Source organism: Dendrobium catenatum, unplaced genomic scaffold (assembly GCF_001605985.2).
Source record: "Dendrobium catenatum unplaced genomic scaffold, ASM160598v2 fragScaff_scaffold_880, whole genome shotgun sequence".
In the NCBI taxonomy this organism is placed as follows: Eukaryota; Viridiplantae; Streptophyta; class Magnoliopsida; order Asparagales; family Orchidaceae; genus Dendrobium; species Dendrobium catenatum.
In genome coordinates, this window is record NW_021319342.1 from 1,582,111 (window position 1) to 1,606,978 (window position 24,868).

Sequence of the window (24,868 nt, forward strand, 5' to 3'; positions counted from 1 at the left end):
ATGGATGCACTCAGTTTCAGGTTAATGGGACTTTTCTTTGTAATACAACTTTTGGTTAAAATTACACTTGTAGGATCAAAGACTGAGGAGGCCAAAGGTTGGGTAGCCTTAGAATTCACATTAAATTGAAAGGTGGTAAAGTCACCCATGAGATGAGGTAAATCAGGATCCACCACGCAGAGAGGACGCATGCTCAGACAAGGTTGACTGGGATGGCTAGGAGTCGGCCCAAGTGGGGCGTCAGATGGGACCGATCCAACAAAAGACCCAATAGAGGGTCGGCCATCAAGGCTAGGTGAAGACCTACAAGTTGGGAAAACAACCCTGATGTTACTAAGGGATGGGTGGTCTCGACCACAATGATGTCCATGATTTTTCCCAACAAAAGAGGCAGGGTGGTGTTCCAGATGAAGATCACTAGGTGTTGGGGCCACTCCCTGATTAGATACGTGAGTGGGAATGGTGTGTCGGTCAGGTTTAGGGGTAACCACAGAGGTAGGGAAATGAGTAATTGTCGTTTGGTGAGGACTAGGAGTCACAATATCAGATTGGAGTGTAAATGGTCAGTAGGACTGACTATAATATGTAGGGTTCTTGAGAATGCAGTACCCAAAAGTTTGATGAACAGGGGGTGACCTAATCTTAAATTTAGATAGTTGGTCACAAGTAGAGGGGAGATATTTTAATTTAAGTTCTCTTCTCATGTCTTTTCAATCAAAAGTATGGTATTCTCCATGAGAGTCTTTATGATCTTTCAACCTCATCCAAAATTGATGAGCACGACCGTTCAGACGAGACTTAGCAATGCTAACTTGGTGGGACCCAGGAATGTCACGTGATTTAAAATAGTCTTCTACTTGTCTAACTCATTCCTTAAAGTAGTAAGGGTCCGAGGAACCACCAAAGATGGGCAGACGGTTATGTGACTCTAAGTGAGGTTGTTGCGTCTTGGGTTCAGGACTAGATGTATAAGCAAAGTGAGTAATCTTCCGACTAACATGATTGACCGAATGAGGAACATACCTAGAGTGGGGAGACTCAACATGTTCCTCCTTCATGATTTTAGTTATAGAGCCCACTAGGTTAACTAGGTCATCTAACTTCTTTTGAATTCCTATCGGGTACATTGGGAAGCACTAAGTGATACCTAATGAATATTGGGTGTAAGGGACAACACTCTAATAAGGAGAAAACACAAATATGACTTGCTATATGGTGCAGGAATTTCTGGACTGCAAGCTCATAATGGGATACCTTGCTAGACCTCGGTTAACATGTGAGATTGGTGGGTGGGTAATGGATGTGGGGGTTCTAGGATGCAAGGATTGCACAAAGACAATGGAAACACACTTCACAAGTTTTTTATGGGTGCTGAAATTGTCATGACAACAAACATAATGTGAAAATAAAATATGTTTGAGATGTTATGAAGCTAATCACGATTAAAGATGGTTAGGTAAAGTTCTTGAGAGGAGTTCTAGCACATGCAACTTAAACCTACCATGCTCTGATACCAGATATTGTAGGTCATAAATGCAAAAATGATTGGAATAAGAATTTTGTACGTTTTAAATTTAGAGAACAATAATAATCAAAACTTATATTGATTTAACGATAAGATAAAAGAATAAGGCGATAAAATAAGTTTAGTCCAAATCACATGCGTAGGAGTTAAGATCCTAAAATAGTCAATTAATCTAACGTTGCATACATGGAAGGTTTTCAACAAAAATCCCTACGCTAACAATAAGATTAGTCACTATACAAGGTTCCCTCACTCAACTCTCTAGATCACTAAGCTTTAGAGGAGGAGAGTAAACATGAACTTTGTGAATCAAACTATAACCACAAATGAGAATAAACTAGGAAGATAGGGAACTTGGGGAAGAGTTCACCATAGTCAAATTCTTAGGCGTGGTTAGTGGTGCACAGAAGAAGCTCCGATGTGTGGTGGTTGTTCTTGACGACGCTCTGCGGTTGGACAGCCAGTGGGGTCTTCTGGGTCACAAACGGAAGTCTCCCGGATGGCAAAACAACACTAGAAGACTGTTGGATTTTCTGGACAACAAGGGAAAAAAACTGGGACAACAATTTTCAAGCTCTTGGGAGGGCGGGCTGCCCTGCCAAACATCAAGAATTTTCTGGATAGCAAGGTGGTTGGTCTTGCACAAATTCTTGGCAGCAGCCTGGATCTATTTGGACAGCAACGTTGCTGTTTCGCAAGCTCTAAACAGCAATTACTTATCCCAAAATTCTGGGTAGCAATTATTAACGGGGCTAGGATGTTAGAGATTGAAGTGGACCAAAGAAAGGGAGTAATTATGTCTTAGTGGGCTAGGGAAATCATGTGGGGAGGGCAAGGGGAAGATAATTTAAAAAGTATTTGAATTTGAATTCAAATCCTTCTCAAATTAGTAACATAACAATTCAGGAATGTAACAAATATTGGAGGGGGATTGGAAGGAAGTGGGCTAGGATGAGAGGTGGCCGGCAGGTAGATGGAGGGAAAGAGGAGGCTGAGGTGGTTGCGTGGGAGTGGGGCGGGTGGCCTTTTGCCGGTGGCTGGTTGGTGGCGTGGGGAGGGAGGGCGGCGGGGTTGAAGGGGAAAGAGGGGAGGTTGACCATGAGGTGGAGGAGGAGATGATGAGGGGGGGTTAGCCGGCGGTGGAAGGAAAGAAGGGGACAAAGAGGGAAAGACGAGAAAACCAAGAGTTCACCTACGGTGGCTGCTGGGTACTACGCTTTGGCCTCTCCTAGGCTCCTCCCTAACCTTTTCTCAAGCTCTCTCAAGAACACCAAGCAAAAATTTCAGTAATAATTCTTCATTCCCTCTAAAGAAACTTATGGGTATTATATATAGCCTCCTACAATGAAAAGGAAATAAAAGATGACATTGCCCCTAGGGCGTACATACGACAAAGACCTTAAATAAGGACAAAACGGGAAAAGCAAATAATTAAAACAAATACATATGAAGACTCAAAAGTAGATTGACGCGATCGTGGCCGTCGATCGTCAGTCACGTCTCTGAAAGACCTTTCACGATCTAATGTCCGTAGCACAAGGCCTTAGGAAAGTGGTTAGTCACACTGCATTCATTTCAATGTTAGAACCAACTAGTATAGATCAAGTTTTAAATGATGAATTATGAATCTTAACAATACAAGAAGAGTTAATCAATTTGTTAGAAATGATGTATGAGAGTTGTTTAGTAGACCCAGGGATCAAAGTGTAGTTGACACCAAATAGGTTTTCAAGAATAAGTTGAATTATTTTTGGTTGGAGATTAGAGATAAACTAAGGTTAGTAGCTAAGAGTTATAATCATATTGAGAGTATTATTTTTGAAAAAAACTTTTGCCCCAATAGTTAGATTAGAAGCCATGAGAGTTTTGCTAGCATTTGCATGTTTTAAAGGCTTCAAGTTGTATCAAATGGATGTCAAGGGTGCATTTTTTTATGTTGTTATAAAAGAGGATGTGTATGTAGAACAACTCCTAGGCTCTGAGAATTCTTCATTTCAACGTTTAAAATTGCGTATTCGGGTATTGAGGCGTTTTTCATTCGTGAGGCGAGGCGTAAGCCTCAAGGCGTTTTGAGGCGTAAGCCTCAAAATCAAAAGATTGCGTAAACATAAAATAATAATTTTTTATATACTGATGAGTGAATAATATAAAACATAAAAAAGCATAAGATATGAAGTAAAATCAAAATATCTCAATAATAAGACAATATGAAATATAATTCAACTCAAAATTCTATCTTTCCTTAAATCCCAATATTCTTTTCATTAACATATAATTCCAATTTCCAAAAATAAATAACAATGACATATCACATAAGAACTCATAAGTCATCAACACTGTCATCACTAAGGGGTTCTTCATTTGAATCATCATTATGATGAGCAACTCTCTCCCCTTCCTCCTCTCCTATAGAGTCAAATGTCAGGCGTTTACTTCAATATTTATATAAGTTTTAATATATATAGCATGAGGCGTAAGCCTCATGCCAGTGAGGCGAGGCGGGCCTCAACCAAGTTGAGTTGCAAGCCTTATAAAAAAAACTCGAGGCGTAAGCATTGAGGCGTTTTTTTACTGGAATTGGTCAAAGGCGGGCCTCAAGGCGAGCCTCCTATTGCACAATTTTAAACCATGCTTCATTTCTATATCATGTTTACAAACTTATGAAAGCATTGTATGGTTTGAAACAAGCACCTAGGACATGATACGATAGGCTCAACAACCTTTTTTTTTTTTGAAAAAAATTATTTGTTAAGGGTAGTGTAGACCCCACCTTATTTTTTAGTAAAGTTGGAGATGACATACTCATAGTCCAAATATATGTTGATATACTATTTGGATCCACAACTAAAAATCTATATAATTAGTTTTCTGGCTTTCGGCCACTATGAGTAAGGAGTTTGAAATGAGCATGATGGACAAGCTAACTTATTTTTTTGGATTTAGCTTAAAAGAAAGAGAAGATGGTATCTTCCTTAGTCGGACAAAATACATTAAAGAAATCTTAAAGAAACTCAATATTGAAGGTTCTAAAAGTATAAATACACTAATGAGTCCAACCATCAAACTAGATAAGGATATAGATGGAAAATCAGTTGATTAAAAGAAATATAGAGGGATTATAAGATTACTATTTTACTTGGCTGCTAGTATGATATGTTAAGGTGAGATTGTTTGTTTGTTGTTTTCATTATGTTTTTGTTAAATTTATTTAATTCTATTGTGAATTTTGTTGTTTGTGCATATGTTTTTACTTGTGGAATTATTCCTGTCATCACTTATAAACCCTATTTTTTTTTTCAAATCGTATTGTACAATACACCCATCGTACTGTACGATACACGTAGAATTTAACCGTTGGGTACCAATAATTGTTATATTAATTGTTATAGACAAATAATTATTGCTAATTGTAATATACAAATTACTCATTGTGTTGTATAATCTATTTTAGTCAACAATCGTGCCAACGAATCGGGATGATCGAAGTAACACTAATCGTACTGGACGATTTAGCCTTTGAATATACATTCCTGATGAGGCATTTTGGACGAACATAATCGTACTATACGATCCGTTGTATGATCCATCTATCGTATTGTACGATAGACCTAAACTATAAAAGGGAGGGTAATCTTTTCATTTTCTTCACACCTCCAAGTTTAAAATTAACCTCCTTCTCTAGATATACTCCCTCACTCAATTTTTATGGCTTTGAAGCATATTCGTTTGGTTTCCTATTGAAAAGTAGATGATCAATTTTAAAGTGAGGAGGATGAGGACACTTATGCTTGATATTCAGGCGCCTCCAGCACAAACTCCAAAATGTTGAATAAGGAAAACCTTTCATATCAGGTACTTGAGTTGTTTGCCCCTTCCACTCTTCAGTTCATCAGTTGCCTTGCCTTTTTATATCACATTGAACTACTTGAATTTTTCGCCAACCTGTGCATCACTTCTGATCGCACCATCTTACATTCTTAAGTTTGCCAGCGTCAAGTCACTATCACTTTGGATGACTTGCATGAATACCTGCACTTGTCCAATGTTGGTCCTGCTCCACAGTTTGTTTCATGATATTTTTATTTTAATTGGACCAATCAATACAATAGTTAGGAAATCTTACCACACAATCAGGCCCTTAGTAAGTTCTTCGGTTTTAAATGCACATGTCATTAAGCACGTTCTCTGAAACAATGTTATTCCAAAAGCTGGTGATTGCATAAATATCACTCCTTTATTGTCCTTGGTCACATATTATTGTATGTCTTTTATACAATTCAATGCATTTGATATGATCATTAGATACATAGAAAATCTCACTTCTATTAGAAATCCGCAAGCCCGTCAAAAGTAGAAGCTAGCTTTATGACTCCATTGCTTATGTTTTAGAAACTAAATACAATATTTCCTTCCCTGCGCAACCAGACCCCCATATGCCTACCTTTTTCACAGGCAATTCCTTTCACATCATTTATAGTGAGCGTCGTAATGCCCTAGTAGATGCATCTGAGTATGAGGAAGAAGCATAAGCGGGGGGTGCTCTAGTGTATCCTTCTCCTCGCATTGAATACCATTATCCTCAAGATATTTGGACGGAGCACTTTGCTCGATTGGAGCTGAAGGTATATACACACATCGAGCAATCCACTCACTGTTGGGAACAGATTCAACAGCAACACGAGACTGACCGTGTATAATTTAGTGATCAATTTTCCGCACTTCAGCGTTACTTTCAACCACCATCACTACCACCTGGTCAGGTTCTCTCCTATGAGTAGCTTGTGATGTGATGTGTAGTCTATGCTTTGTACTTTGTTTATATTTTTTGTTATTTCCTTTTTGTTATGTATTATTGTTTAATTCGTAGTTCTCATTTTTGTGATGTCAAAAGAGTAGGGATGTGTTGGTTGTACCAATTTATTATCATTAAGTGCAGTTTGTGTTATTTGTTTTTCAAAGCTTGTTGTGATTTTATTTTGCTTTTAGTCTATGTTTTTTGCTCATAATTTTTTTTAAATTAAAATAAAAAAAATTCAAAAAATAAGTTTCTCTATTTTTATAGAAATCACGTAGTAAGAGGAGAGCTTAAATTAAAATTAACTTGCAATTCCATCCATAATATTTGACATCATAAAAAAGAGGGAGATCACTACAATCCAGAAGTTCGACCTTATGTTTTGATGATTATAATTATTATTGGATGTTTATTTAGTTTCTCCTGCTTTATATATTATATATTTTTCTATCTGCATCACTAATTTTTTATGTTCAATATACACAATGGTTCGTCAAAGAATAAGAGCTCAAGAAAGAGTTGCACAGTCTAAAATTTTTTTGAAAGACTGTAATTTTTTTTTTTTAGTTAAAGTCTGTAATAAGGCATATGTTAGCTTAGCAACCGTGTACACACACAAGATGAACGAAACATAAATATTTTAATTTTTTTAATAAATCATATTGTACGATTTATATGCATTGTACGATCCATTCAAACAGTAATTAATTAAAATATTTAATTTAATTTAGAGAAAAATAATTTTAAGTGTAACTAATCATAATGTATGACAACACATCGTATTGGACGATTAGCTATTATCAGAAACCCTGCCGTCGTATCAAACTTACTTAAAATAGGCAAATGTGAAATTAACAAATTGAACTATTTGTACTATACGAACATATTCGTATTGTATGAACCTATTTGTATTGTAAGATATTTTAAAATATTGCCTAATTTATGTCAAGAGATTAATGAATCAAATCAAATCTGTATTAATTATCATTTGTACTATACGTTCCTATATCGGATAGTATGAACCACTCGAGGACATTCTGGAGGTAGTTTGGTTCGTCCTGTATGATCCGATGTTTGCTTTCAACTAATCATACTGTATGATGTACAATCGTATAGGAAATTCTATAGCGGCTTTGAATTAATTGTACTGTACGATCATATAATCGTATTGGACAAATGTAGTTGGTAGAATTGAAAAATTAGGGTTTTTAGAAGTCCACTATTTAAACTACTGGTAAGACTTTGAAAATGTTTTTTGGCCGTCAAAGATGTGTTTCTTCTGTGAAAGTGTTGAAGAGAGGGCATTGAGCAAAGTGAGAGAAAGAGTGAGATTATGTGAGAGGGAGAAGATTCTTATGGATTTTAAGGGAGTGCTAGAGAGATTTTCACACGGTTGCTCGACCAACTAGCACTTGAGTTCCTCCATGTGTTAGTATTTTTTCTTGAGGGAAGCTCTATGAAGAATCCTTTGATGTCAAAGGCCGCCAACTACTCTGTCATAACGAGGAGGTGAAAGTGATTTTGGCTCTCGGTTAAGCTGAGGATGTGAAAGAGATTTCAGTTCTCTGCCACACTGAGGTGGTGAAAGGGATTCAAGTTTTTCACTGCACCTAGGAAGTGAAAGGGATTTTAGCTCTTTGTCATACTCGGGAGGTAGAAGGGATTCTGGCTCTTCGCCATACCGAGGAGGTGAAAGGGATTTCGGCTCTCCGTTGCATCGAGGAGGTGAAAGGGATTCCAACTACTCTGCCGCACCGAGGAGGTGAAAAGGATTTTGGCTCTCCATCGCTTCGAGGTGGAAGTGATTTTGTAAGGGATTTGTCGCCTAGCTGTGAGGGCTAAAGGAGATTGACTAGTGATTAGTTCAATACCCAAAAAGGACTTCGGGGAGTGGACGTAGGTCATTTACTTTTGCTGTTTTTTTACTTTCCTTCATATTTTGTTTTCTGCAATTTGGTTTGTGTTTGACTATTATTATGATATAGAGATAATTTTGGTTGATCGAAGTTTATTTTTTTGTTTTAAAAAGAAAATAAAAACAAAAAACTAAAAGAACAAAAAAAAATTATTTTCTTTTTCTAGAGAATAAAAAATACAAAAATTAGTATTTTCTTTTGGTTGGCATTGTGAACTTTGATCACTTCCGCATTGAATTAGATTTTGGTTTTTAATTCAAAAGTTTTGAAAAATATTTTTAAAACACCAATTCACCACTCTTGATGTGTCATTCCATAGTTCAATTGATTTTACCAATAACTCTAGATTGTCCGATGCGGGAAGTCATTTGATGCAGATTGAATTCTCCTTTCTTGAAAGCTATTCAAGGATTGTGAACTTAGACACTGAAGAAGTGTTACTCTAGGGGTGGGAATCACATGAAGATAAAGTAAAAATAAGGTTATTTTTCTTCATTCATAAGTGCTTTACATTATAAGAGACTATATAGAAATAAAAGAAAGTTACCTGCAGATACCAAAATATATGTTTGAAACTACCACCATATCCATACCTACAACCAAATTCTAACTACCATCATGTTTTATAGCTGTCACCAAACTCAATAACATAAAGGTCCAACATGACTCATGTATAAAAATGAGCCCAAATATATAATTCCAAAATACAACATGACACAAAGACTGTTAAATCACATGTGGTCCAAATTAAAAGCACGAAAGAAAATAATATACAATCAAACATGTTCTAATACATAAGATCTTGACTCAAATAATAAAGACGGTATCAAAATAACATAAAGATAACTTGATCATGACAATGTCATATTTAATGAGTTCCGAAATTTACCTTATATTAATATGTAAGTTTGTCATCAATTAGGTTGAGCATTGTCCATTTGGCTCATTGATTATGGCAGTTATAAATCGGAAGCAAAATTGAAGTTTAACCGTGCTCTTTGTGATTCGGATATAAATTTTGAAATTTTCTTTTGTAATGGATTTTGAGTTATTTTTTGTCATTTCTATTTAATTATTGCGGAGGGTTATTCTTAGTTAATGTCATTAATTTTGTTATTTGCTAGCAACTTGTTAGTATCATTATAGCAGAGGGTTATTCTTTGTTAATGTCATTAATTTTGTTATTTGTTAGCAACTTTAGTAATTTGTTACCAGGTTGATTGTAATTAGTTATTTATTTAATCTATGTAACGGATTTTTTTAGCCAGGCTAGGTTGTTTATGCAACAACGACAACAAGTTGTTATCCCACTGTGGGCTCGGCAATATGAATCATTTTTCTCCATTGTGTTTTATTAAGAACAAATTCTCATTTAAATTTAATAAAAAATGTTATTTTTGATATTAACTCTATATAAGTGCTAATCTAAACCGGTTTTCTAGAGTGAGAGTCTGGTTTTCTTGAGAGAAAAAGCGATTTTGAAATTATGTGCCCCATCGGTTTTGACTTCTATTATGGCGGCGGATGGACGCCGTCCATCCATCGGCGGTCATCAGCCATTTTCGATTGGTGGTGGTAGTCCATCAAATGGAGCTTCTTGGGTGCATACTCAATCTGGTTTGAAATCCTCTGGTCGTCCTTCTGGCGGAGTTATGTCATTGGGTAATTCTTCTATCCCGGAAGTTCGGAACAATTCGATTAAAGAGAAGCCTTTAGTTATCAAGGAAGGTGGTTTATTGAATGTTAAGAAGGTTGTGAAAGTTGTGGGGAAAGGTAAAGAAGTGGTGGTAGATGTTGGTTTCAAAAGCCTAAAATATATTAATTCTAATCCCTTCGGTGTCGGAGGGGACAAAAATTTAAATACAGATGCTTCATCCTCAGCTAGGTTAAAGATTTATTTTAATAAATTTGGGAGTTCGGTTTCTATTCCTGATACTTCTGTAAATCCGATTAGTAAAACTGGTTTGTCGGTTAATGGCCTTATTGCTCCAAAAGCCACTAATGATATTGCTGACAAGGTTACTGTTTAAAGTTCTGAGAAGCCTAAGGTTAAGGTTCACCAAATTTCAGATGATCGTGAGAAAGTCCGCCAATGTGATTCAGGTGATTTGAATTTGGTTGACCAAGGAATTAATGAATCTTCTTTACCAGCTATTAAGGATTCTGTTGGAAATGTCATGCCCAATGTATGGAGTAGAAAGCCAAATATTAGAATTGATCATTTGTGCTTGGGATCTTTCTTAACGGAAGATGGAAAAGCAGTGAAGTTACATGAAGAAAATGTGTGGGAGAATACTAGGAAGTTGCTAAATGCTTTAGTTATTAAAGTGTTTGGAAATAACATTCCATTTCATGTGATCAGCCTTGATTTGAGAAGGCAATGGAGTCATTTCGGTAAATTTCATCTTACCATGCTGGGCATAGAATGGGTGCTTTGTTCATTTAATGATTCAGAGGCAATGGATTCAGTTTTGTCTGAAGGGCCTTGGTATGTTAATGGTCACATTGTTGGTGTTGACTAGTGGTCTCCTTCCTTCTCTCCTTCATCATTGAAGGGTCTATCAGCTCCGTTGTGGATTAGAATGCCAAATCTTCGATTGCAGTGTTGGGATGAGAATAATGTTTGCAAAATAGCATCTCAAGTAGGCAAGCCGTATATGTTTGATGGAAATATGTTTCAATGGGGAAGAAGAGAAATTGTCCTCGTTTGTGTTCGGATTATGTTGGATAGCAAGTTTCTCTTAGGCGTGTGGGCTGAAGGAAGTTCTAGTAGATTCTTCCAGAAAATTGACTATGAGAGGATCTCTAAATTCTGTTTAAGTGTGATAAGATTGGCCACTACAAAAATAATTGTGCAGAAGAGAGGTCGAAGGAGGTTAAGGGTGAAGCTTCTCTACCTGAGATGAATAGCTATGGGGATAAGATTTTGCCTGCTATTGTTAGTGCTCGGGGATCTCTGAGGGTGGCATTGGAGCTGCAGATATGGACAGGAATGGATCTGGTTATGGTCCTTGGATCCATGTGACTATGATAAGGGGAGATTTAAGTTTTCTGATAGGAGGGGGAATCAGAATGTTATCAAAACTGGTATGGGGAATCAAGTTGAAAAGTGTGTGCCTGGGGGTGGTGGAGATAGAACAGATCGTCTGGTTGATCTTGTTGAGGTGCCTGGTCCAGAAAATGTTATTGAAGGTGGTTCTCAGTCTTCGGCTATTCTTGTTGGTGAAGTTGATGTTAATCAAAACTTGGAGGTTTCGTCTCCCTGTGATGCTGCCATTTTAGATTTGGGTAAGAAGTGTATTTCTATTTCATCACCTATTATTCATGATGCTAATAAGTTTGATGTGTTAAGTGGGATTGGTGAGGAGGTGGGGTCTGACTTGAATGTGGAAGTAAGGATGAGAATATTGTTGCTTACTTTGGTGGGGATAAGATGGAGGTGGTGGGCTCTCCTATTGGGAATGATTAATGTGTTTTTGGAAACGGCTAAGGGTGGTGGTATGGATGGAGGTATTTCATCTGTGAAAAGGAAGCCTGGTAAAGAACTTAAGAGGCTCGGTCCTATTAAGTTGGTTCCTAGAAGCGGGAAAATGGATGTGGGGAATAAAGAAAAAATGGGAGATTGTTCCCCTTCACATTATCATTGACGACCGTCGCTTTTTGGATTTGTATAGGAGCTAGAAAAATTCAAGCTTCTCTCTACCTTAAGGAATTTTTTAAGGAAAATGATGTGATTTTTGTTGGCTTGTTGAAGACTAAGTTAACTTCTATTGATATGAAGGAAGGTAATGTTCTTATTGTAGTTTATTGGGATTTTTTTCTTCATTTTCCTTCTGACGGGTTGTTTGGAGGTATCCTCGTGTTATGAAAGTCGAAGTTCGCTTTTTTTGCTACTATGGAATCTTCTTATCAATGTGTGATTGGTGAGTTAGATATCCATAATAAAGGAGTTTGGAGGGGAACAACGATGCATATAAAAGAAGGGAGCTGTGGAATAAAATTGAAAACCTTTCTTCGAAGGACATTCCATCGGTGGTAGGTGGAGACTTTAATTGCTTGTTGTCTAAAGGTGATAAAAGGGGAGGGAAAAGGTTTTTGTTTTTCTAAGGACTTAAGAAGAAGTCTCTTTTAACTAATAACGATTATCATAAGGTTGCTTATGTTGGGCCTAAATTCACTTGGTGTAATAACAAAATTCGGGGTGCTTGAATTTTGGAGAGATTGGATAGGTTCTTTATAAATTCAACTGCTTTGAATGTTTCTCAGTTAATGGTTGTGCAACATCTTGCAAGGGTTGCTTTAGATCATTGCCCCATTATTTTGAATCTTTGGAGTCAAGATCCTAAGGCCAACAGGGTCTTAAGATTTGTAGATACTTGGGCCTCTCATTTTGCTTCATCGGCTGTGGCACTTAAAGCTTGGAATAAGAGGATGATGGGGAGTTATCCTGATATTCTTAATATCAAGTTTAAAAGGGTCTTGAAAGCTTTATACTATTAGAGTAAAGTGAAGCTTTGTGATCTTAATCAATTGAATGATTGTCTTAAAAAGGAAATTATGGAGTTGTAAATGGAGGAAGCTAATGTTGGTGGCCTTTCTGATGAGAAAATTCTGATGCTCAGATTAAAGGTGAATGAACTTAATAGTACTCTTGCTCGTTTAAATACTTGGTGGAGACAAAGTGCTAAGGTCAGATGGATGGAAGATGAGGATATTAATTCTAAGTTTTTTCACTCTTTTGCTAGTGCAAGAAGGATGCGACTCGTATTTACAAGATCAACGATGGGAGTGGGGTGATAATTGAAGACCAAGCTCAAATTGAAGACATCTCCTTTAATTTTTTTAAAGATTAGTGACGGTCTTGAAATTGTGTGTTGGAGGGTTGGTCGTCCCCAATTTGTGTGCTAAACGAAGATGATGGGAGAATGCTAGAGGCGGATTTATTTATGGATGAAGTTATGGGAGTAGTGAATCTTCTTGGTGGTAATATATCACTTGGAAATTATGGGATTTTGTATTCCTTTATTAAGGCATATTGCTCCATGATTAAATCTGATGTGTGGAACGCAATTAACCATTTCTTTACCATGGAAAGAATGGACTCTGATTGGAAGGATACGTTGGTTTTGCTCATTCCAAAGGTTGACAATCCGCTGGTTCCTTCTAACTTCAGACCTATTAGTTTGTGTAAGACAATATAAGGGGGTGGCTAAAATTCTTCTTTATAGATTCAAGTCAATAATTCCAAAGCTTATTTCTAAAGAGCAAGCAGCCTTTGTGAAGGGATGGTCTCTATCCGATCATGTATTGATAGCTCAAGAAGTGTTTCACATATTCAGATTTTCTAAATCTTCTAAAGGTTTGGTTTCTTTCAAAATTGATATGGAGCAAGCCTATGAAAGTATGGGGTGGAATACTTTGGAGCAAGTCTTAAATTACTTTGGCTTTCCCTTGAAGTTTTCGAGGCTTATAATAGAGTATGTGGAGGATCCAAGGTTTTCAGTTTTAATTAATGGCAAATCTTCCAATTGGATTGAAGCTAGAAGCGAGTTTCAACAAGGTTGTCCCTTATCTCCATTCTTATTTATATTATCCTCTCAATTATTATCAAATGCTTTAATTCAAAAAGGCAATGAGATTGGTATTAAAGTTCGTCCAAATGCTCCGAGGATATCTCATTTACTTTATGCAGATGATATTTTGATTTTTGTTAAAGCTAATATTAAGGTAGTGAAGATGATCAGGATCATTTTGTTGGATTTTTGTAGTTGGTCGGGCCAAAAAATTTATTATAAAAAATCTGTCATACTTTTTGGGAAATTTATGAAAATGATGAAGAAAATTATATCTTGTTTGATGGGGTTTAAAGTTGTTAAAGAGATGAACTATTTGGGTGTGAAGATTGCTTTGAGGAGGCTCGTGGCTGCTGATTTTCAATTTATTCTGGATAAAACTATGGGAAAACTTAATGCTTAGGGGAATAAGTTTGTTTCCTTAGCTTGGAGATTTATTCTTCTGAAATTTGTTATTTTATCGCTTCCGATTTTCATTATACTAATTCTCTTGTTGCTAGTGGAATTCTGGCTGAAATTGATAAGGTGTGTATGGATTTTATTTGGCATAAGCAAGATGGGAGGAAGGGCCTGCATTATATGAGTTGGGGAATGCTGTGCAAGCCATTCTTCTATGAGCAAGGCGGGACCTTTAAGGGCAAAGTTGGCCTGGAAGTTCCTCAATGAGAAAGATTCTTTGATGCATAAGGTTCTCAAAGCAAAATATGGTTCTCGATGTTGGTTCTCTGAAGAGAAGCATAGCTCGTCGGTCTCTTGGAAGATTATTTTAAGTGATGCAAAAGCTCTTCATCCCATTGTTAAGTGGAAAATTGCAGTGGGTAGTTATATTGATGTATTCAATGAAGTTTGGTTATTGGACAAGTATTTCAATAAATGGCCTATGTTTGTCTCAACTCCAGAAAGCAATGATATGACTGTGGATAAATTCATTGTGGATGATGATGGAACAAAGAGGAGCTTCAAAATTATTTTGGGGAGGATTTGATCTTGCTGATATGTCAAGTCCAGATTCCTCCAGAATTGATAGAAGACCAAGTGGAACTTATTAATCAGAAGTCGGGAAGATCTATTTCTGCTTTGGCTTTTGATTCTTTGGTGCAACTTCCTATTGAAAATCTGTCTTGGAGCTGGATTAAGAAGGTTAAACTTAATCCTCATGTGGAAGTTTTCTAGTGGTAGTTGTATCATAATTCTATTCTTGTCAATTCCTGGTGCATAGAAGGTTGAGGGATTGCGAGTTATGTCCTAGAGGTTGTTTGGTTACAGAAGATTCTTGTCATATGGCTGTGAGCTACGTAAAGCTAATACACGTAATTCAGTATCTGAATAAATGGGGGTTCGGTATTCCTTCTTTTGTCTCATTTCAAGAATGTTGCACTTGGTTGGAGGATTGTGAGTCCAAGAACATATTTTTAGTAAACCTGTACAGTTCTGTTGTTTTTCTATGCTGGAAATCCAAGAATAAAATTGTGTACGGTGGAGGGGAGGACAATAATATTTTTATTGTTATGAGTTCAGTTAGCTTTGCTTCTTTATCATCCTCAGTTGGATGTGTTATGGTAAGGTCTGGCTACTGGGGTGTTAATCAGCCAAATAGGTTGTTTAGGAAATGTTGGCATCCTCCTCCTTGCGATTGGATTAAAGTTAATGTAGATGCTTCCTTGCTATCATCATATTAGGCAGGAGTTGGGGGTGTATTCCGGGACCATAAGGGAAGGTTTCTATTGGCATTTGGATTCAGTGGTGTACATTGGGGTGCATATAGATTGGAAATGCTAGCTATTCATTCCTTTAGTTCTGTTACGAAAGATTGGATGCTGCATTATAAGGGGATTATAATTGAAGGGGACAATGTTAATATTATCAAGTTTCTTCATGAAGGTCTAAAGAAGATGAGTAATAAGGTCGACATTGTCATGGAACATCTTGCGTTCCTTAAAGATTTTCATAATGTTATTTTTAATTGTGTAGATAGGGATTGTAATAAGTTAGTTGATGTTTGTGCTAACCTTTCTCTTAGTTATAGTTTTCTTTTGGACGATATTAGTATCGATAATATTCCTCATTTTTTGTATATGTTAAAGGAGGAATGCGATTGTATTAGTAGTTTGTGTTAGGTCTTTCCTTCTTAATAATATTGCTTCTGCATCTTTAAAAAAAAATAGTGTATTTAATACATCTACTCTCCTAATAAGTCAGGAGAAGGCTGACGTTTTATGTGACTAAACCATCTAAGACAACTTTATCTAATCTTATCTTCCACTATAGCTACTTCAACCTTTTCATATATATACTCATTTTGCATTCCGTCTCTAAGTGTAAAGCCGCTCCTTTAGTTGAGCATTCTCATCTTTACAGTGCTAACCATAGATTTATGCTTCTCTTTTAATGGACAATATTTTACACCATAAAATATTGCAAGTCTCACCACCATCTTACAAAATTTATCTTTAAATTTGAGGGGTACGTTTCTACACACAATAGGCCCAATGCATTCCTCCACTTCAATCATTTAACTTGAATTCTACTAATAATATCCTTCTACTAATAATATCCCCATCTATTTCACCATCGCTTTGAACATTATATTAGAGATATCTAAAACATGTATTCTTTTTAATGACTTTGATCAATGTGATTATCCTACCACTAGATCTATAATTATTAAAATTACTAAAATGTATTTCGTTTTAGATTTGCTCAAACATAAATATTTAGTCTTTAAAGTTGACCTTCAAAATTCAAGTTTTTCATCAACTCCCTCTCTAGTCTTAACAATATGAAGAATATCATCAGCAAAAAGCATACACCAAAACACATTCTCTTATAAATGTCTAGAATGAATATCCATGACTAAAGAAAAAAAGATATGGGCTTAAAGCTGATCCTGATGTAATCTAATTGAAATAGAAACCAATAAACTTCTTATCCACTCATCTAATAGCTATTTAAGTCTTCAAAATAATATTAAAAAGTTTAGTAAGAAAAAAAATTCCTTGATCTCATAAGCATTTATACACTTCTATTTGAATATCATGAAGTCCTACTATTTTTCTCTGCTTTATTTTCTTTAAAGCATTTCTAACTTCGATTTTATTAATACGCTGATAAAAAACTAAATTCTTTTTTTTTAGGGTGTTAAGATTATTAAAGTAAATCGTATTCTTACAATCTTCATAAAAAAGTTCTTCAAAATATTACCACCCATCTATGTTGAATATCTTCTATGAAAAATATTTGTTTGATCTTCATCCTTAATGTGCTTCACTTGAAGTAAATTTTTTTTTTCTTATCTTTTTGTTTGACTAACTTATACATACATCTTTTACCTTTTGTATCTAATCCATTGGATAATTAGTAAAAGTTAAATTCTTTGTATTATATATTACTTAGAATCCCTATGGACTTCTCTATATCTTCTCCAATTTTTTAAGCATGTGCATCTAAACATATTTTTATAACAAAATTTTTTATTTTTGATATTTTCTTACACTTTTTGATTATACTGTCAACTATTTTTATTTTAAGGAGCTTTTTCTTTTTATCACATATAGGGTTATTTATCCAAAAATACTAATAAGTCTTTATCCCACTATGTGAGGTCAGGTACATAAATATTTTTTCTATATTGTGTTCTATTACAAGTCAAATTCTCATTTAAATCTAATAAAAAATGTCATTTTTAATACATTCTAACCAAGTTTTTTTTATATCGATATCTACCTTTCTTAACATAGGCTTGATCTAATGCATCTACAGTTCTAATAAGGCCATCAGAAGGCTGACATTTAATATGATCAAACCATCTAAGGCGCTTTCTTTAATCTTATATTAAAAGTATTTAAATTATATATATATATATATGATCATTTCATCTTATGCAGTTTCTGATTTCCATTTAAAACATATATATTTATGATAAGGTTTTCAATATGGGAGTAGAACATAATCCCTTAAAATAGAATTTGTGTTAGCCTCATACCTTTTGTTGTTAAATGATTTTCGTCATTTGGGAATATTTAATTGGTAAATATTTATGAGGTATAGCTATTTGAAGTGTTATGAGGTATATTGCACTGACCATGTCAACAAAATGTTTAAGACAAAGGATAAGAAATGATTGGAAAATAGGCAATTTGGTGTAATACTTGAAGACACGTGATTTTAAAATTTTGTTAATTATAGAGTTAAATTTATGAGACATATTATAAAGGTATGGGAATAGGTTAATCAAATATATGCTTAGAAAAATACATCAATGCTAGAGAATCAATTTGACTATATGCACTTCTGGCCTACCATACAAGAAATATTTGTGCTATGTTAATGTACAACATGAATTAGTCAAATATATTTTAAGTAGTTGCAGAATGACTGAAGAGTTTTCAATTTCAAGAGGTTTGTACTTTGTATCAAAAATTAGTATGAGTTCATATCATTTTATATTGGCTATGGAGATCTTTACAAATGATATTTAATTTGAGATGCTTTAGGCATTCTTTAGCGGGGGTTTATTTCTAATCGATGAGACATTTGTTAGAATATTTAAATGGGAAAATTGGAGAAAATTTTAGAATATAAAAGCTTTAGAATTTAGAGAATGAAAATCATAGATTATTAGGCAATTTTAATTGGTGCGAGATTAAATATTATTAAGCAATATTATTTAAAGATAAAGTGATACCTATATATAATAAGTTTAAGTATCTTGCATTTATTATGTATAAAAAATAGGTTATTGATGAAACTATTACTTCTAGAGTTGAGGCTGACCATTAAAATGGAGTACATAAGTATTTTATCTAATAACAACAACCACAATAACATCAAGCCTTTGTGTCACTACGTGGGGTCGGTTACATGAATCCTTTTTCTCCAATGTGTCCTGTTAAAAGTCAAATTCTCGTTTAAATCTAATAAGGAAATATCATTTCTAATATTTTCTAACCAAGTCTTTTTAGATCTATCTTTACCTTTCTTAACATAAGTCAAATCTAATACCTCTATTTTCCTAACCGGCTCATCGGAAGGCCGCCGTTGTATGTGACCAAATCATCTAAGGCAACTCTCTCTAATCTTATCTTCCACTGGTGCTACTCCAACCTTTTCACGTATATGCTCATTTCGTATCCTATCTCTAAGGGTAAAGCCACTCATCCATCTGAGCATCCTCATCTCGACAACACTTAACTTAGCATTATGCTTCTCTTTTAATGGCTAACATTCGGCACCATAAAGCATTGCAGGTCTCACCACCATCTTATAGAATTTTCCCTTAAGTTTGAGGGGGACTTTTCTATCTCACAACAAGGCCGATGCATTCCTCCACTTCAACCATCCAATAATTCTGCTGATAATATCCCCATCTATTTCACTATCACTCTGAACAATAGATTCAAGATATCTAAAATGTGTACTCTTATTAATGACTTGCTCGCCCAAAGTCACAATGCCTTCACTAGGTCTATTGCTATTAAAATTACACTCCATATATTCAGTTTTAGATCTACTTAGGCAAAAACCTTTAGACTCTAAGGTTGACCTCCATAATTCAAGTTTACCTTCAACTTTTTTTCTTGTCTTATCAACAAGAAGAATATCATCAACAAGAAGCATACACCAAGGTACATTCTCTTGCAAATGCCTAGTGAGAACATCCATGACTAAAGCAAAAATATATAGACTTAAGGCTGGTCCTTGATGTAATCCAAGCGAAATAGGAAACTACTTAGTCAAACCACCTTGTGTTTGAACAAAAGTGCTAGCTCCTGCATACATATCTTTAATGATTTGAATATAAGCATTATTAACTCCTTTCTTTTCTAGAACACTCCATAGCACTTCTCTTGGAACTTTATCATATGCTTTCTCTAAATCAATAAATATCATATGTTGATCCTCCTTATTCTCTCTATATTTCTCCATCAAACTTCTAAATAAATGTATGGCTTCCATAGTAGACCTACCCGGCATGAATCCAAATTGATTTTGAGAAACATTAGTATCACACCGCAACCTATGCTCCATAACTCGCTCCCATAGTTTTAAAGTATGACACATTAGCTTAATTCCTCTATAATTTGCACAATCTTGTGCGTCACCTTTATTCTTAAAAATAGGAAACACACTCATTCTCCAGTCATCCGATATCTTTTTAGTCTTCAAAATAGTATTAAAAAGTTTAGTAAGCCAAGAAATTCCTTCATCTTCTAAGCATTTCCACACCTCTATTGGAATATCATCAGGTCCAACAGTTTTTCCATACTTCATTTTCTTTAAAACCTCTCTAACTCTGTTTTACTAATATGCTGATTAAAACAAAAAATTTAATTTTCATTTAGGATGCTAAGATCACTAAAGTCAATCGTATTTTCACATTCTTCATTAAAAAATTTAGCAAAATATCTCGTTCACCTTTTTTGAATATCATCTTCTAAGAAAAGTACTTTTTGATTTTCATCCGTAATAAACTTCACTTGAACTAAAACCTTACTACTCCTATCTCTTTGTTTGGCTAACTTATAGAGATATCTTTCTCCCTCCTTAATATCTAATCTATTATATAAATCATTAAAAGATATGATCTTTGCGTCGCATATTGCTTTTTTAAATTCTAATATGGGATATAATTGATATTTAAAACTAAATTTTATAAAATTGCAATTTGGTCATTGCTAATGAATGGATCTGTGTTGGGTAGTAAAAAATATATTGATAGCAAACGTGAGCATGATAGAAATGAGAATGTGAATATGGGTGCATGAAAAAATTAGGAAGACTACTTTATGAATGATTATATTAGAAAAATGATTTGTGGGTCATCTATTAAAGATAAGGTGATTGAAAGAGATTTTTTTTATTTGGATTGCACAACAAAGCGAGAATATGCCCATTAGATAGGCAGATAAAATTAATGTTGGAGGATTAGGAGAGAATGAAATCTAAGGTGTCATAGATAAAAGTTCAAAATAATTTGTGAATAATATAGTTATGCCTCTGGTACCACTCTATATGAACAAATGAAAAGCAAGGATTCATAAAATCAACTCCAAATAGTTGCGATATTGTTAATGAGGATACTTAAAATTAGAAATATTTCAAAAGATTGATAACATATACATCAAAAGTGAATAATGTGGAAAAATATATTCAGTAGGTGTTATATGCCACATGGCAGTTCTGTAAGAGAAAAAGATACACCCATTAATTTTCTCTCTCTCCCATTGGATATCATTTTTAATAGTTGATAGGCTTAATAGTATGTGATGTTTAAGAATCCATATATATGATAAACATCTGTTGGCTCACATTTCTTTTCTTTCATTATGTCAGACTACAAGTTAGATGAGGGGAATGCATACATGTGGCTTAGGGGGAGCTCAGGGGGGGGTATTAGGTCTTTGAATTTTCAATCTCCTGGAATTGGTCCGTGTGTTCAGCAGCAGGTCCAACCACAATTGGGAAACAATCACACTCCTTACCAAGCAATGGATGCTGCAGCTTGTGATATTAGAGGCATGGATTCACTTAGGCAGCCATTTCTAAACTTCCAGCAGCCGTTTCAGTTCCCTCAGCAGTTCTGTATGAACCCATTGCTGCAGCAGCAAGTTATTCAACAAGCTCACCATGAACAGATAATGAATTCTCAAGCTCAGTCTCTGTTGGATAGTCAACCAAACATTACTTCAAATCAGCTGTTGCAACAGCCATACGGTGATCAGCAGAAGCAAAAAGGTCAGCAGCAACCAACTTATCCAGAACTATTTCATGTTCAGATTAATAATATAGAACAGCAACAGCTGCCAATACCCTCTCCATTATCTCAAAAATCTGTATTTCCTGATTCAACTATGAACTTTTCATCAGTTGCAACACCCAGTTGCATACAGAATTTGTCAGCAGCGGCTTATTCTGGAACAAATGCTAATAACTTGCACTTTGCAAAAACTGGTCAGACAATGCTGGCTGAGCAGCATCAGCAAAAATGGGATCCACAGTTTGCATTGCAGAAGGTTTCTACTTTTGGTAATACAGTTTTGCTTCAACCATTTCACGGAAAAGATGATACAAGGGAATCTGATGTCTCTCCCACTGATACACAAAACCACAGCCTATTTGATATCAATGTTGGTTCTTCCTTGCTTCTTGGCAATGTTGTGCCTAATCTATTAAACGCAAACAATAATGACAATGTTGTATCCAGCATGCCATTTACCACTTCTTATCTTCAAAATTCACTTTATCACAGCCTTGATGAGTCATCAGGTATGTTGCAGCATACCTACGACATTGATCCATCAATCAAAACTTTTGTAAAGGTGGGTGTGTTAAGAAAAAATTTTCCCCCCATTTCTTATAGATTGGAACTCCAAGGTTATCTATCTTGTAACTTACTTTCAGGTTTACAAGTCAGGCTCGGTTGGGAGGTCACTCGACATCACTCGTTTCAGCAACTATACTGAATTACGAAAGGCACTGGGTCAGATGTTTGGTATTGAGGGTCAACTTGAAAACCCTCTTAGATCAGGCTGGCAGCTTGTATTTGTTGACAGGGAGAATGATGTGCTTCTTCTTGGAGACGACCCTTGGGAGTAAGACTTTATTATTAACCTTGAACATCTTCAATTTAAAGAAACATTGATCAGCTTATGCTTCTCATCAACATTCATATATTCATTTCCCAACTATCTGCAACTTAAGCAACATCAATTGTCTATAACTATTTTTTAGTTACATGTGTAGAGACAGTTATTTATATTGAGCTTTCTGAAGGCTCCAGCGACTAAGGTTTATATGATTTATAAATGCTTTATCAGGTGTATATGCTTCAAGGGTTGAGAAACCTTAGCTCTCTTAATACTAGTTCAAAATTTCAATTAGCTTAAACGTGGCATGCTGTGAACATAAACAATTAGATTTTCTACTATCATTGGAAGAAACCTTAATGCTGGTTCTGTGATGGGAATCCCACGTTGATACTAGTAATTATTGAGCAGAAAACGAAGTTCAAATTATCTCTGGTCCTGAGCAATGTCGTGCTAGGAAGTAGTAACCAAGTATGAAAACTATGTATGCTGAGTAATTAAATAATTTTTCTGGCAAAACACCTGGCGTACAGTTACTTATATACGCTTCAACATTTTGTAGCTATAAAAATTTCTTGTGTTATTTGTAAGATGTGATCAATATATCGTAGCTTTGTACAATGCCTATGCAGACTTTGTGCATTCATGGTTGGCCGATCAAAACCTGTACCTCTTCACCTGGTATTCATTTCTAATTAATGCAGATCGTTTGTGAACAATGTGTGGTACATCAAAATACTTTCACCAGAGGATGTTCAGCAAATGGGGCAGCAGGGAGTTGACTTGAGCTAATTAACTTTGAATTTCAATCAAACCAAATGGCAAGTAAGTTTATTTGTGCTTGCACCAGAATATTCCTATACTGCGGTGAACATTCTAAGTATTTTTTTTTATTTAGGCACTATCAAATCTTAATACGCATAATTATTATTTTGAATGTTGTTGCATGCATGTGTCCATGCCCTGTAATGTGGGGAATATATATTTATGTATAACCGGATAATATAAATGTATAATAGTTGTAGTTCCTCTTATTTAATTTAGTAAGGTGTCTTTTTTGTTTCCATTCCTCGGTTGCACAAGTTTTGCTCAAATCAAAGTTGGTCCACGGGGGTATCTTATTTATAACGTGTGGGAGATTTTTTGTTTGCATTTTCCAGTAGTATTTTTTCTGATCAATATCAAAGATTGTCTAGAGAAGTGACTCCCTCCCCTCCTTCCCTCCCTCCAGAAGGATCCATATTATCATATTTTTAGTTGACTTTAAGCACTAGTCCGCCAAATGAATCTACTTCAAAGTTCTGGGATGAAACTTTTATGAGTTTGGATGACGCTGTTGACCATCATCATAAAACTGTTTTCCTATCATTTGGATTCATTGTGAGAAATAACGATGTGTTTCTTCAAGTGGTTAACCGAGTAAATGCGACCTTTTTTAACGTTGCAAATACACTACGAAGGCATGCTAGTTTATGAGATTATTCCATCATTATGGTATGAGAATATGAACGCTATTTCTGCACTTTTATCTGATCAGGTGTCATATTTTGTAGGTCTGCTCGAGGTGAAATCCCCGTAGGTGCCCAAAGTCTGTACTGTCTACTGTTAAACGTATGACAGTAAAATCTGCATAAGATACAGATATTTATGCTATAAAATCCTTGTTGTGCAGGTTCCTATTTGCTCTTCCATTTACTTCTCGCCAATAACCATGCTCTTAGCTGTTCCATGTACTCTTAAATAGTATATTTTATCTTCTTATCTTATTTAATTCTAATTTGTAAAGAACAAAGTGTCCTAGAATATATCTAAAGCGTGGATCTAAGATTCGATTACTGGAATAATTTTGGACATCCAGTGAATTTAGCTCCTGTAATGTAAGTAGGATTCGAGGACTGAGGAATTTATCCTTATCCATGGATTTATGAAGAGATTTTTGTGCTTTGGATATTATCTCTAGATCACTAGTGAGATAACTTAATCAACGCCTTAATCCGAATGCGTTTCTCTTTTGTTCTTTCTTTTTTTTTTTTTTTTTTTTTGAAGCAATTCTAATTCATTTATATTCATGCTTTGGCCCTTTACAAGTAAAATAAAATTACCATAAATATCATTTTAAAAAAGTAAAAACGTCATGTTTTACGTCATGGATAATGGGCTAAAAGATTCCTGACTATATTACTATTCCTACTAAGTTTGGTGAGTTCATGATGGAATCCATGTTTCATGTTATTGAAAGCCAAAACAGCTCTCATGCTCTATAAGGGTGTCCCTATTTACATTGAATATTGGATTATACTTTCTTATTGGCATTCGTGCATTAAATACATGAGTTGGTGTAGAGTTTTTTTTATTGTAGGTTATATTCAATCCTTTTCAATTAATGAAATAGGATGATGATATTGAGTATCTTATGCATACGAAGAAATAAATCCACTTGATTAATCTTCCACCGACTTTTGACAAGAGGTGGA

The 24,868-nt window shown here is 35.1% G+C and overlaps 1 protein-coding gene across 7 annotated transcripts in view; it reads left to right on the plus strand.

Moving 5' to 3' along the window:
- Positions 1-24,393, plus strand: part of LOC110097270 (auxin response factor 12-like) — an 89,628-nt gene extending 65,235 nt beyond the window's left edge. For 4 of the 7 annotated variants that reach the window (XM_028697143.1, XM_020823544.2, XM_028697142.1 and 1 more), the window contains 4 exons: positions 21,142-22,127; positions 22,210-22,400; positions 23,099-23,219; positions 23,948-24,393. In XM_028697143.1, coding sequence (XP_028552976.1) covers positions 21,142-22,127; positions 22,210-22,400; positions 23,099-23,186 — 1,265 coding nt within the window. In that variant the 3' untranslated portion in view covers positions 23,187-23,219; positions 23,948-24,393. Of the gene's footprint in view, positions 1-21,141; positions 22,128-22,209; positions 22,401-23,026; positions 23,220-23,947 lie in introns of all 7 variants that reach the window. The other 3 variants (XR_003701582.1, XR_003701583.1, XM_020823543.2) reach the window with 3 other exon arrangements.
- Positions 24,394-24,868: the final 475 nt, after the last annotated feature.